At 57.8% G+C, this 15222-nt stretch overlaps 1 protein-coding gene across 2 annotated transcripts in view; it reads right to left on the bottom strand.

Annotated features, from left to right (window-relative positions):
* Window positions 1-2542: 2542 nt before the first annotated feature.
* The window catches only part of CXXC5 (CXXC finger protein 5), a 36625-nt gene continuing 23945 nt past the window's right edge, over window positions 2543-15222 (bottom strand). For both annotated transcript variants that reach the window (XM_066197304.1, XM_066197305.1), the window contains exons 2-3: window positions 8272-9356; window positions 2543-3593 (exon numbers count right to left, since the gene is read on the bottom strand). In XM_066197304.1, the coding sequence (XP_066053401.1) occupies window positions 3549-3593; window positions 8272-9057 (831 nt within the window). In that variant the 5' untranslated portion in view covers window positions 9058-9356 and the 3' untranslated portion in view covers window positions 2543-3548. The remainder of the gene's footprint in view (window positions 3594-8271; window positions 9357-15222) is intronic.

Raw genomic sequence — 15222 nt, 5'->3', positions numbered from 1 at the left:
TTCCTGCATCCTGCCCCATCCCCACGCCGGGGGGGCAGGTCAGCCCGGGGTCAGCCTGCTAATTGCAGCCCGGGGGACGGCGGGACGGGGCAGCCAGCGGCCCTCCACACCAGGCTGGGACCCGGCACAGGGAACACGGGATGGTGACACCCTGCAGCCGAGCCAGGCACCCCACAAAGTGCTGGGGTGCCCCTGTGACGGGACGGGACACGTCTCTAGCACCATTGTGGAGGTTCCTGCTGCAGCTCACCCCAGAAACCATCCTCTCCAAGCCAGGCCACTCCCCATGGAAAACACTGCTGGACCAGCCCCGTGCCAAGGTCTGGCCTCACCTGGCATCACTTGCTGGCACCTTCCCATGCCACCAAGCAGGGATGGGGACACGGCTGTGCCCTCTGCGACAGCACGCCTTAGGGCCACAGGCAGGTTTGGTTGCCCTTCTGCTAACTCTGTTTAATGAGGATGTTAATTAATAGAGACTCAAGGCCAGCCCTCGTGGTAGCGCCCAGGGTTGTCCCTCAGCGCCGTGCCGAGCTCGTTATCATCATCCCGTGTGCCCTGTGTCACCTGGCTGCCAGCGGGCACCCTGGGGACAGCAGCCTTGGGTACCCACTTCCCCACAGCAGCTTTGGGGACGGCCCAGCACAGGGACTGTGCCTGATGGAGGGTGAGCATGGAGGAGGGGATGGGTTCACCCTCGGGGGATGCCTGAGGTCCTGCTTGTTAGGCAAGGCTCCAGGCCAGCACAGGGCCATCCTCCAACACACTCACCTGGAGGCAGGGATGCAGCCCAGCACGGGGGTGAGCTGGAAGTGGGGTGGAGGGCACCCAGCACCGCACAGCCCACCTCCCCACCACCCCATCCCACTCACAGGCACGGTTTGAATCCCACATGTGATTCTTTCCTCCCAAACCTCTTTTCCTGCACGGGGAAGCCCCTGCTCTCTTTGCCCCCTGCTAATGTCCGTGTCCTCTCTGGCAGCTCCATATCCCTGCTATCCCTCTCCTCCCCTGCCCGTGCCCACCTCCCCAGCTAACGCCCCTGGTCCCTGCTAGTGCCCTCCCAGCGTGGCACAGCAGGGTTTGCTGTGCCATGATGGCATTTCCCCAAGCATTGCATCCCGTGCCAACAACAGCCCCAAGCACAGCCCTGGTGTGGGTGACACACCAGGGTGACACTCCCAGCAGTCCCCAGCCGCAGCTGTGGGTGGGATGAAGCAGCACCCACCCCCCTGCAGCTCCCCAGGGGAGCAGGGCTGGGGAGGGGGCTCTGTGTGCTGCTCCCCAGGACCCTCTCCCAGCATGAGGTAGGGGCTGGCTCCCTCCAGGTGCCAGGACTGTGCCTTCACACAGCCCCAGCCCTTAGCCACAGTCGTAAAGAAACCAGCCAGACTCCTTTTTCCCATCACACCCCCAGAACATTCCTGAACATAAGTGCTTTCGGCTGTGCGAACAGCACGGCTTGGGAACCAGTTCCCAGCAGCCCCTCGCCAGTGCCACCCTGGTGGGAGCAGAGCCATGCACCAGAGCCCTGCTGGGGCACGACCAGGGTCTGTCTGTCCCTGCCAGGGTCTGTCTGTCCCTGCAGGCCTTGGGCTGTGTCACTCACCACACTGGCCCAGCTCCATCTCTGTCACACTGTCACCATGTGCTGCAGTCATCCCCACACACAGCCCCGGGTTCAGGCTCTGGTGTGACCGGGGTGCCTGGGCTCCAAACCACCCGGAGCTGCAGGAGGGAAACGCTGCTGGAGAGGGCATTTGGGGCAGCTTTCCCCAAGGACTTTCTGCTCCATCCCAGCAGGTCGCTGCCGGGCAGGGACAGAGCCCACGCACCGCCGTCACCCCCCTCCTCCGGGTGCACATCTGGCCAACAGATGCAGGCCCAAACAAACGCTGGCTGGAGCTGGGGACAAAGGCTCTCGCTACCTCCTCCCGGCAAGGCAGAGCCAGCACTGCCGGGTCCAGCCGGATCTACCTCTTGCCAGGCTGGGATGACCCGGGAGAACCTTCAGGGGACTGGTAGGAGGTTCCCAGCCCACCTGCCTGGCATGATTCCCAGCGCAGCACCTCAAGCACTGGCAGCAACCCAATGGCCCGTCTATGGCTGAGCCTACACTCCATCCCAGACAGCTCCTGCTGATCCAGGCTGGGAAGCCATCCCAGAGCCCACTCACCTTTGGGAGCTCATTTTAGACTCATCCCAACAACACGAGGCTCACCATGGTTCTGCATGGCACATTAATATTATTTCACCAAAACAAACGGTGTTGGCACTGCTGGGTAAAACTCCAGGCAGGTCAGGCCGGGAAACATCCCTGGGAGGAGCCGAGGCTGGCTTAGCCCAGCCAATGCTAGGATTAACCGTGGGGATTTAGCAGCCAGGGTGACTCCAGCTCAGCTCATCACACCGTCCCACCACACCGGCATCATCACTGGCGAGGTCCCCACAGCCAGCAGGACCATGGCACGTGGGCCACCACCACTGCTGGGGGGCCTGGAGGGCTGGACAGAGGGGTGGGAGAGAAATAACCAAGCTGGAAATCATGACACAAAACATGCATTCATTTTATTCACAAAAACAGCCTGGATCGCTAAAACATTACAAACAGCATTTCAATTTAATGATGGAGAGAGAGCTGGAGAGACGGGGGGTGAACAGAAGAGAAATATCACTTTGCGTAACTGCTTCAGCACAGGTCCTGCAATATTGGTTTTATTTTGATTTTAACTTCCGTAAGTTTACAAAAATTATTTCTAGGAGTAAACCGTTGCAATTAGGATTTTCTGTACGCAGTGTTTCTTGTTCTATATTAATAAACTAACAACGACTCTTTTTTTTTGCCTTTTTTTTACTCTTTTTTTTCCTTTTTTTGAATTCCGCCAGTTGTGTAGCAATTGTTTTCTTCCACCTTTTATACCGACCCTCTTGTGGGTTAAACTTCCAGAGGTGAATGGCGAGGAGAAGGGATACTACATCGCTTTAAACATATTCTCATTTATAAACATGAAGTTGAGGCATTCTAGAAACTATCCACTCTATTGTATGATGGGAAAGAATCAAATAAAAAGTATAAATGAGGGTGCAATTAAACAACTGTGCTAAATTACAGTAGTGCTTATTAGTAACTAGATTTTAAAAGGTTACTGTAAATTTACATTCCCTACACAAGTACTGCATCTTTCACACATAAACAACATCAACACCAAAACACAGAAAGAAACTGATTGTCCATACTCTGTCTATTAAGTCTTGGTACTTTACAGATCCATTGTTTTTTTCTTTTAATTATTTTTTTGTTTTTTATTTGAAAAGCAGTTAAATGTCTGACTAGGACTCGAAGATGTTAAAACGAACGCAAAAAAAAAAAAAAAAGGAAAAAAAAAGAAAAAAATTATAAAAACAGGAATGAGATTTGCGAGAAAATATTTTTGGTTCTAAAGAGACACAGGTGCATCCATTCATTTCAGCCAAAAATCCCTTGCCTGAGACAACACAAGCAAGCAGTGACATTGCACTTGGATGACAGAGCTTTGGGATTCCCGTTCCTACTGGAACCATCTGAATGCGGCTCCTGTAGGAAGCATCACCTTCTGGAAAGGAAGAGAGACAGGGAGGGGGACAGAAGAAGAAGGGACAAGGCGTTAGGTCGGGTCCGGCACAGGCGTGCAGCACCGTGGCTGGGCACCCCCCCTCACCCCCACCCCTGCACCCCGGTCCCCAGCCTTGGGACAGATCCAGCCCAGGCTCAGCACCCTTTGATGCAGCTCTACATCCCAAGATTCCCAACCCACGATGCCAGCAGGAGGGAGACCGGGGTCCCCCTGCTGCCAGCCCCCTCCCTGGCCGGGCACCAGCACAGCAGCTCGGCCGTTGTTCCCACACGCCCGTGTCCCCGTGTCCCCGTGCTGCAGCTGGCACCATGGCACAGCCCCCGGCTTCCCCTCTGGCCAGCAGTGAGCACAGTGGCCAGGAACAACCCAGCACAGTCCCCTCGCTGCCAGCCCCCACAGCCCCTGCTGTGGATGGACAGACAGACACCCAGAGCAGCCACCAGATGGGTTTAGGAGCACATTTGAATGGAAACTGCGGCAGGGCGTAGGATGGGCCTGGGGACACCAGAGCAGGAGCTGCTCAGGACATGGGCCATGCTCAGCCTCAAGGAACAACCTTGACCCCAACAGAGCAACCCCAGGCACCACCAGTTATCTCAGCACCTCACAGGGAAGAGGGATGAGTCCCACCAGGCTCAACCCCATGGCCAATAAAAGGCCCAATAAAGGACAAGATCTGTTAGAAGCCACCTTCAGGAAAGATGGTGTGGGGCCCTGCCCCAGGTAGCACTGATGTCCTCTGGAAGGAGAACCAGGGACATTTCTCATCTGGATGAGGTGGAAAGCCTGTGCAATGTTTATGAGAACATGGGTGGAGTATGCAAGGACCACAACGTCTCTCAATGCCAACAGCCCCCAAGCAAGGCTGAGCTGTGCCAGCCAGACACACAATCACCACAGGATCACCACACAATCACCTGAGAGGACCCTTCAGGTCCCACATCTCCAAACAAGCAAGGGACACCAAAGGGAAAGAGGCCACCAGTTGCAGTGACAGGCACGGGCCAGCAGACTGGCTGCCATGGGGCAAGCAGGGGCACAATACTGAGCCCGTGTGCAGGGCTGGGATACCTCACATAGCATCCTAAGAGTCAAACCAGACACATTTTGGTCCCTAATTCCATGCAGACCTCAGCCAGAGCTCACTAGGTCCTTGTCTTGGATCAAGACATCTACCCAGCCTCAATAAAAAACCAGAGCAGCATCACGTCATCCCTGCAGGACGATGTCCCCTTCCACAGGCACAACCCAAACACGGCCCTTGGGCAAGGGCAGGGATGGGCAAGAGCTGGTGGTGCCCACCAGGCTGCTGACAGATCTCAGCTGCTCCTGCTCCCAGCCCATGTCAGGGAGCAAATAGAGCTGGGGTGGTCACACCCCTTCCCCAGGGTGCCTATGACACATAATCAGACATCTGAGAAGGCACAAGTGCCTGTGCCCAGCCATGCACAGGGCTGTGGCACTCCACACTGACCACACTGGATCCTACTCAAGGCAGAGCGGGCTGGACTCTCCGGCAAGGGCCACCTACCCAGGTCCATCATCCCAGAGGAGAGGAAAGAGGGGAGAGGGGGCTCCTCATGGGTCTGGAAGGAGATGTCTGATAAATACCTCTGCTCCTTTATTATTAAATAAAAATGGACAACCAGCTCTAATACGGATGCCCAGGAGAGACCCCCCTCATCCCCACAATCGCAGACTCACAGAATGGTTTAGAGGAGACCTTAAAGATCATCTCATTGCACCCACTGCCATGGGCAGGGACACCTTCCACCAGACCAGGGTGCTTCAAGCCCTGTCCAACCTGGCCTTAGACACTTCCAGGGATGAGGCAGCCACAGCTTCTCTGGGCACCCTGTGTGAGAGCCTCAACACCCTCATCATAAACATTTCTACCTCATGTCCAACCTAAATCTATCCTCTTTCAATTTTAAATGCTCACCCCTTGTCCTCCCCGGTTTAGAGTCTCCGTGAGGCTGACATGAGGGTGACAGTGACCCTCACTGGCTGTATCTGGGGCACCAAAGCTCTTCAACACAGAGAACAGCTCTGATGAGTCAAACCCCAACCATTCACGGCCTTCATGTGACCTACAGCTCTGCAAGACCTGTGCAGGGCTGGCCAGCAGCCCCCACCGCATCAGCCAGGGCTGCTGGGGCTGGCAGAGCCCAGAGGAGCCTGGTCAGTGCAGGGACGTGCTGCTGCCTGCTCCCAACACCCGACCTGGCCGGTCTGGGAGCCCCAGGCAGCCCCACCACAGCGGGACACCAGCAGTGACTGGTTCTTCGGGCTCTGTAGATGTGCAGATAAAGCTTAACGGCTGCTGAGGGATTTAGCCCTTTTTTTACACCGCCATAAAGGTTTAATTCTAGTTTTTTTTACTGCTTGATTTTAGATCAGCGTTTAATCATAGCTGCGGCCCCTGTCTGGGCTCTCCGAGGACGTTCCTCTGGATGCGCAGGGGTGGCAGGACAGAGTCACTGTCCTTCTCCTGGGCAATGGCACTGCCCCCACAGACAGGGACAATGCTTCACAAACCTTGTGAATGATTCAGCCCCATATGAAGGGCCACTGAATGGCCCCACTGTCAAGTACAGCGGTGTGATGGCACCCCACCAGGACCAGCATTCCATGGAACTCTGCATCCTGGCCCTCTCCAAACAGGTCTCCAGCACAGCATAGGTGCTGGTGCTTGCCCTACAACTGGCCAATTTGTATGGGCAAGGCTGGTTGACAGGTGAGATTTAACAACTCAGCTTTGACCCAGGTGACCTGGGACATCAGCTGGGGTCACGGTGTCCCTGTCCCAGCCACCCTCTTGTACAACCCTACCAAGGTCAACACATGGTGCAAGTGGATGTTCTGAGAGAGGGGATGGTCTGTCATGAAAAGGGGATGATGATGAGTGACCCACACCTGCCCAGGTGTCCATCCCACCAGCACAGTGGCATCTCTCTTGAGCCTCAACACTCCTGGTCATGGCCAGGAGGGATGGGGATTCATCTCTGGTGGGGCCCAACTTTACCAGATGCAGAACCCTATTTCAGTGGCCTCAATTTCCCAGCCAGTCCTGAGATGGAGAAACCCATCATAGGGGTGACCATTCCGTGGGTTCCTGGTGGTATTTATCACCCCCAGACCCAGCGCTGGGAGAAAGGAGCGACTCCGTGAGCTGCTGTGAGCTTTGAGTCTATTGACCCGCTTTAGGACTCTTTGGAAGAAATGAACTTTTTTTTTCCCTTTCTCCCTTTTTCCAGATCACTGACTCAGCAAATTAGAACAAGAATATAATTTAGCAATACAGCGGTTTTTGAAAGACACAGTCCCCCTCTCCTCATCCCCGCCGCCCAAATAGATTTTTTTTTTCCCCTTCAGTATTCATTCAGAGCTGATGCTAATTGAAAAACGTACAACGTGGCTAAGGGAGCGGCGGGCTTTGGTTGCATTGGGACCACCAGAGGATGGGCAAAGCCCTTGTGCCAGGATGCACGACCCAGTCATGCCCAGGTGACGTTTTAGCCTCTGCTGTCTCTCCATGGGGACGTGCTCACCAGAAGGAGGAAGCACACCAGCACGGCTGACAGTGGGGTCAGCTCATGGAAAAATCAAACCTGGCTTCAGCGTAACACCTGGGTGTGCAGGAAGAGGGAAGCTCTGCCAGAGCAGCGTGTCCATGGGACACCCCTGCCCTGCTGGCACCCAGCCCCCACCCACGCCACGCCACACCACGCCACCAGCAGCTGCCCACGGCCCCTCATGAGTTTCAGGCCCACACAACCCAAGTCACCAGACTTTGCCTGTAGTCCCCATATGAATGTCACACCTCCCCAGTGGATTTGGCAAGGTGGCACCCCAACCCAATGGCTCTCCTGCAAAGCCAAGGACATCCACAACAGGTCATGGTGGGCAGTGACAGCCTGAGCACCTGGGTCACACCAGGGCACTGGGCATCCCCAGCAGGACCGGGGATGTTCCTGGTTCTGCTGGGTGCTGAAACAGGAGCACTGCCAGTGGGGATTGCAGCACTGCTACCACAGGAAATCCAGCTGCTGCCTTATGGGCTCATCCTGACCACCCCAGAGGGATGCTGGCCCGGGGAGACCCAGCACAGCCACTGCACTGTGGATGCTGCCCAGTGCACACTGCAGCAGTCTGCTCCCAAAACCAGGGATCGTTGTGCTCCTGCTCCGAGCGGAGTGAGCTGAGGGGCTGGGCTTTGGCTTCACTGTGGCCACGGGTTTCATCATCACCAATTACCCCAAGGTCTGCCCCACAAAGTCATCCCCCTCCTCTGGGGTTAGATGTTGCTCCCTAGCTCAGGGAGCTGCTGCCCACTGAGGACAGGGGATGCTGTCACCAAAACCCCAGCAGAGCCCTGCTGCTGCCTGTGCTTGCAAAGGGGAGAGCAAAGGGGAAATCCTGAGTGCCCAAGGAAAGACCCCAGCCCTCCTCCCGACACCAATCAACCCCAGTACATAGCAGGGGGTAGGGACTGGGGGAACTGGGCAGAGCACACATCTCAGGGTGAGAGCTGTTAATGGAAAAGGGAAAAATAAAAAAAAGTAAGAAGTACCAGGTGTTTTATTATCTAGGGCAAGATCCAAACCCAGGAGCGCAGCCCGAGGAGGGGTTAGGGTGCCTGAGAGGGGCCGGTTACCTCCAGTGCTGCAGAAGGCTTCTTTTTGAGTTCTTCACATTTTCGGAATTTGCAAATCTGGTGGCCAGTTTTGCGATTCCTACAACTGCTGCACTGCTCGCAGTTTATCCGTCTTCGGCAGGGCGGGCACATGCCGCATCTTTTCCGTTTCTTTTTCCCCGAATTGATGGCAGATGCCAACTCATTCTGCATGGGATACTCTGCCAAGCCAGCCATATGGAGCGCGCTCTCTGCCAGAAACACGCCGGCAGGGGTCATAATGAAAAGGCCTGGGTTGATGGGAAAAGCCCCCAGGTAAGGAAAATCAGAGGGGCCGTTCATTGTCTCTGCAGCTGAGACTGCCTCCATGTCAGAGATACCAGTCCCATGCTCGCTTGTTAGAGGAAGATGCTCCTGTACCACTCTTTTGAGCATTTCTGTCGACTGAGCAAACTGTTGGAGGGCGGTCTGTCCTTCTGAGGAGAGCTCCGACATCCGGTCTAATTTGCTCAGCATACTAGAGATGTTTTTGTGCTTTGAGGTAGAATGACTTTTATCCACAGTCGCATCGTTGCCATTAGCTAAGGGGTTGCCTTTCTCTGAATGTTCGCTTACTGAGCTGCTGCTACCAAAGGTGGAATAGTGGGAGAGTGGACGGGACTTCTTAAGACTTTTGTTCAAAGGTTCACTTATTATTCCACTTTTGTTCCTCCTCTCGGAGTTGACAGGGGGTTGAGAGTCATCTTGGTTATTTTTTTCCGTCTCTGGCTTGTTCCCAGTGTCTTGATGGGAGCCCGAATTTGACATGGTGGCCGGAGCACAACCACCAAACCAACCCCAAAATTTGAAAAAAAAAAAGAAAAAAAAATCCAAAAAGCCAAAAAAAAAAAAAAAAAACCAAACCAAAAAAACCCCCAAAAACCCACCCCAATGCCAAGGTGAAAGACCCCCAAAGCCGTTCTGGTAGCACCGGCCCGCCAGCCACCGGGGACGCTCAGACAGGACCGCGCATCAACGGGGCGTCTCCTCCCGCGCCGGCTGCGGAGGACTCAGGGTGCTCTCAGTGCACAGACATACTCTGCGGCTCTGGGACACACCACGCGGCTCTGGAAGGAGAAAAGAAAAGAGAGTTAGCGCTGGCAAGAGCCAACAGGCTTTTCAAAGCGGCTCTTCCTCCCCCTGCCATGAAAATCTCAGCGCCGCGAACAAAGGAACTCCAGGGAACGGACCTCGGTGGAGATCCGTTCCGCTGCTCTCTAAAAGGGTCGCCATCCAGACACAAGTGGGGGGTCACAGGGGAAGTCCTGGCCTGGTAGCAATGGCACTCTGATGCTTAAAGACTCTCTGTGCCTGGCTCTCCTCCCCCAGGGACAGCAGCCCCAGGAAGTCACGGGGCTCATCTCCCGCTCCGCTCCAGCGGCATGCGGCCCCACGCCGGATGGGACCGCAGGCTCCAGCGGGAGGCCAGTAGCTGGAGCTCATGGAGGGGGTGCCAGGTTCCCACCCTGCAGCCACCCTTGTCCCCCAAGCCAAGTGCCAGGAGGCAACACCCCAGCTCCCACAATCCCAGGGATGCTGCTCACCCAGCTCAGGCTAGGCTGCACCCCTTCTCCTCCTCCTCTTCCTCTTTCTCCTCCTGGACCATTGTCCCTGAGCCCATACTGGGCGGGGGAGGGAGAGCAGCAGTGTCCACCTTCAAGTGCCACAGGGATCCACAGCATCCTCCTCTGAACCCCACCAACAGTTGCAGTGTTCACCCCAAATCCCATAGGGAGCTGCACCATCCAATTCTGAGTCACTTCCAGCATCCACTTCCAAATCCCATGGACAGCCCTGGTATCCTCCTCCTAACCCCACCGAGGGCTGCAGTATCCATCTTGAAACCAAACAGGGAGCTGCAGCATCCACTTCCAAGCCTCATCAGGAGCTGCAGTGCCCACCTTCAACCCCACAAGGAGCAACAGCATCCAGGTCCAAGCCCCAGTGCTGACCTCCTGCCATTCCCCAGCATGCCCAGCACACATGCCTGGCTGCTCCAGCAGCGCCATGGGCTCAGCAGTGACAGCAAGAGCCTTCCTGGAGCGGATGCTATGCTGCTGTCCCTGGGGCGACTCCGGGGCAGCTGGGCCCAGTGTGGCTGCAAACACTTGTTGTTGTGAAATTCCTCCTCCCTCCCGAGCACGCACGCACACAGGCACCGCCAAGTAATCAGGCTTTAGAGGAGAAAAGCTGCAGGGCTTAGTGGAGCAGGAACCCACGTCCCCACCCTGGCGGCAGTTGGGGGAGGGTGGCACTGGGAGGAGGCCCCTCGTCCACCCCATCCCTCCATCCTGGGTATCCCGGCACCCTCCTCTCCAGAGCCCACACAGGGATGTGGCCACGTGTTGAGAGCTCTGCTGAGAGCCTCACTCCTGTGTAGGGGTGATGCAGCAGAGCGAGGGGCATCCCTGCACCCCCACACCCCACTTCTGCTCATACATCACCCTTTGGATCTCCTTCTCCAGTGCAACCCCAGGAACCCCACAATAGCCCAGGAGGGCCCTTTCCCACAGACAGAGCTTGGGCGTCGTCGTTAAAATGCTGATGAGGGCAAGGTCCTTGTGCCAGCTACGGTGGTACCGGCTGCGGAAGCAGCCCCGGTGTCTCATTCCGGTGCCAGAGCCGGCTCGCCCACGGAGAAACCCCCCCGCCCTGGCGCTGAAAACCGCTTGCTTCAGCTGCTGCGGGATTTAAGATGCAGCGCGGATCGATGCAGGGCTTGGGCTCCAGCCGGGAGCTCGCCAGGCCTCATGGAGAGGGAGGACTGCGGCGGCAGGGTGGGCTGCCCTTCCCCAGCATCCTGCCCCACGCCAGGCCGGGGGGATGCTGGGCAGCCGTGGGGTGGGGTGCACCCCAAAGGGGTGACAGGGTGCTGGGAGGATAGGCGAGCTGCTGCCATGCAGCTGAATCACCCGTCCCCTCTGCCAGGGAGGTGGGGGAACCTGTCCCTGGAGACCTTAGGACGGGTCACACCTTAGTGCCGACAGCAACGGGCGCAGGGGCCGGAGCAGGGAGCGCGGCAGGAAAAGCACCGGACGGGAGGATGTGAGATAAAGCGCCCGGTGGTGTTATCTCACGCCTGCCCGCGGCCGCCTTTCCTGCGGCCCTGCGCCTCTTCCGCCCGCCCCGCGGCGTGCAGGGAGCCCAGCGCCCGGCCACATCGGCGCGGGCTTTGCCACCCTGCCCGCTCGCCCCGTGCCATCAGAACCACTGTGCCGCGGGGCTGCCGGGGGAGTACGGGTGGTCTCCAGCCACGACTGCTGGAGATGCTCTGCATCGCCCGACCAAAGAGCTGGGTCTTGCCCGCATGGGTCTCCCCACGGCCCCACAGCAGGCTCCAGGTGTCAAAGCGGGGAGGACATCAGCTGAACCCACGCCGTGGTCACCATTTCCACCAGTTCCCATCTTCTTCTGCAGCCAGACATACCATCCAGCCTCCCTGGCTGGTCCTACCGTGCCACACGGATCGGGTGCCAGCAGCTCTGAGCCCCCGCTGGCAGCCCCCTCCCACCGGGGCGATGGCTGCACAGCCTGGCACAGCCCCCCCAAGCACCCGCGGCTGCGGGACGGGGCCACCCCCGCCCACCCGGTGCCGCTCCCCGCACCCACTGAGACACCGGGCACAGCGCCGTGGCCGCGCTCAGCCCCAGCGGCGCAAGGCAGTGCCCGCTGTTGGCACGGGGTGCGGCGCCGAGCCGTGCCGAGTCGTGCCGAGCCGTGCCAGCGGCGCCACCGCACAATCCCGCCATTGTCCCGGCCGCCGCTTTTCCTCCGCCAGCTCCCACCATCTGCAACCACCCGGCGCTGCCCTCCGGCCCCCGGGGCCACTGCGCCAGCAGGCGCCGGACACCGCGGCCGTGCCAGCTGGGACGGGGCTGTCCCCACACTGTCCTCGCCAGGCACCCCAGAGCGGGGTGCTGGGGGTACGTGGCTCGTTCACATAAAAGGGGGGGGGGGTCCCCCACCCTGACACCGTGGGACCACCCAGCACAGCAGATATCGCTGCTCCTCGCCAGCCGCTGCCCGGCCCCGTCGTTAATTGCAGCGGGGGGAGGAATTAATGATCTTAATCCCTTCTTTATGATTGACCCGAGTAAAGACGGTGAGGGCCCCCCCGCCCCGTCCCGTTTCTGCCCCTTTTCCGGCCCCCATCCCTTGGGGAAGGCGCCGGGCAGCGTCATCTGGGTCCCTGTCAGAAGGTGCTTAGTCCCGGCCGCCGCATTAAGGGGCACGTGATGGGCTCCCTCGCCCGGGTCTTTGCACGGGGCAGCTTAACAGCCTGGAGGGACGCCAGGGTTCAAGGGGACACCACCAAGGTCGGGAGGCCCCAGCCCACACCCACGGTTCCCAGCCCTTGGCAGGACACTGTTCCTCCCCTGCAACCAACCCCCTGCCAGGTGCAGGGTCCATAGGCCAGGGGGTCCCAGGGCGAGGGACAGCACCCATGGAATATGTTGCCCTGAGAAGGTGTGGCTGCCCCGTCCCTGGAAATGTTATAGGCCAGAATGGAGGGCTACCCAGTTACTCCAGGGTTTGGAGTAACCTGGTCTAGTGGAACATGTCCCCGCCCAGGGCGGGGGGTGGAATGAGATGATCTTTAAGCACATTTGAAACCCAAACCATCCTGATTCTGTGATTTCCATGGGTCACCCCATGCCTCCCACCAGTCTGGAATGCTCAGACGGGGCAAGGCAGCTGTGCTCTCCCGTGGCCCTGGGGAGGAAAAAAATGGGATACTCCTCTATCCGGGTCTTCCCCCAGCTCAGCACCACACCACCCCTCACCTCCTTCACCCTGCCCCAGGGCTCCCTGCACCCCAGCACACAGGGGACTATTCTGCAATAGTCCAGACAATGCCAAAATAAATAAAGGTTGCAAAAGGATCATCTCTGGTGGTCCGGAAAAACCCCTGCCAGCCGATGGACTGAGAGTCCCCCCAGTTGCAGGCACCATTCACTGTCAGAGGGGAGCAGGAGAGGAGCTTCGCTTCTCCTAAAAAAATGACAAGCTGCAGATTCCAGCTGGCTCCCCTGTGTTTTCGCTGCATGGCTGGAAAGCCATCAGCTCCCGCCGACCTAAAAAGTCTCGTCTTCAAGAAAGAACTTCTGCTTTCCTTTAATTTTAAATAAATCACCCTCCTCCCAGAACAGCCGCCGGTTGGTCAGCCGTGCACAGACACGGCGTAAAGGGAGAAGAAAGCAGCAGAGCTGAAGCCGAGCTGCTCCCAGGCTCCGGAAACAAAAGGAGAAAATCAAAATTCGCTTTTTTTCTAATCCCTGGGCGCTGGGTGGGCACTGGGGGCGGTGGCTTTGTCCGCCCGCAGCAGACGGAGGACGAGGACGGAAGGGACCCCGGCGTCTTTTCAGCCTGGAGAAAGGCTGCGATTGTCCCCTCCGCTGCGTTTTTGTCCCCACTTCCTCCCCCTCGCCCCGTGGCCTCCCGCCCAGCATGGCCCCCACCTCCTCCCCACCACCATCGCTCCCTGCTGATGGATGGACAGACAGACGGATGGACAGACTCAGGCTTGCCATGGACTGACCAAAGTAGGGCGCCCACCACCAGCATGTGCCCCTCTTGAGGGCATCCCAGGAAAAATGTAGGTCAAGGGAGGCTGCAACCACAGGCACCTTCCCCTTGCAGCTCCAGAGGGGGGCTGGAGGTGGTCCCTGTGCTCATCAGCTGCCCTGGCCAACAGTGGACAGGACCTTGAGATGGCCAGGAGCATGGGACCGTAGGTGGTGGAAGCGATGCATGGGGAGATAAAATACCCTGGAGGCATCCTGGTGCCTGAAACACATCCTGGGAATGACACCCAGTGGGTAGAACAGCACCGTGGCCCTGTAGCACTGTCACAAGCCAGAAGGTCCAGCCACAACCCAGGTCAAAGGCTCAGTAGAACCAGCCCCACCAGAACAATCTCACCAGAACAAGGTTCACAGCAGCTCTGACCCCAGCACCACAACAGCTGATTCAGCTCCCAGGTGCCCATTTCCGCAGCACAGTCCAACCTTCTGTTCCCTCCACCAGGTGACACAGGTCAGCTGAAACAGGCGGTGATGTCTTATCCCAGCCTCACCAGCCAGATGTCCAGCAGCAGGTGAACCAAGAGAGAAATCAATCCATGATCTCCCAAGGCTGATTATCCCTACAGGACACCCAGCCATGGTGCCTGATAACCAGGTGCCTGAGGCAAGGACAAGCCTGTTGTTTGCAAGCCATCACCTCTGTCAACCCAACAGCCCCCAAGCTCTGCCCCCCACATTCATCCTCCTAAAAACTGGTCCAGCCAGAAGATCCACTCCTGGATGTACCATGGAAGTTACCATCACCCACCACCTTTTCTCCAGACATCGATAGGACACCCAGGCCTGGGGGAGGTTTGGGCAGTGCTGTGAATGCTCAGGCTCACCCTGGGTGGGTTAAAGAGCCAGAGGTATGACGGGTCGAGGTATGACAGGTTGCCAGATGGGCAACTCACACGGACATAGTTCATCTCTCGTGCTCCAGAACATCCTTCGAAAGGGCCAGTCGTGGCAGCCACTCCGCTTGTCTCTGCTGCCGAGGTGGCACTGAGGGATGTTAAGAAGCCAACTCCTGAATTAAAAAGGCTATGGAAGATTAAATCCAGCATCTGGAGTTTGCCCTGGAAGCAGATGGCAAATCGTCATGGTGCACAGAGTGGCTTTCACCCGTCTCCTTCTCACAGGCAGCCACCCGGCCCCGGTGATGCCCCCCAGGAGCAACTCTGGACACATACACAGGGTGGGGCAGGATGTGTCCTGCCAGGCAGGGACAGCATGGTGAGGCCATGCCACATCCTGCTGAGCAGGCAGGAGGTGATGCCACCTCTCCAGGAGGGCTCCCTCCACCAGGGATCCAGCAAGGGCATATTTTTTCCCACTGGTGCTGGGTTTTTCCACGTAGCCCCATGGC

This window comes from Chamaea fasciata, unplaced genomic scaffold (genome assembly GCF_029207755.1).
Source record: "Chamaea fasciata isolate MVZ Bird 193981 ecotype frontalis unplaced genomic scaffold, bChaFas1.0.hap1 SCAF_15, whole genome shotgun sequence".
Lineage (NCBI taxonomy): Eukaryota > Metazoa > Chordata > Aves > Passeriformes > Sylviidae > Chamaea > Chamaea fasciata.
This window is presented reverse-complemented; position numbering and strand designations above follow the sequence as displayed.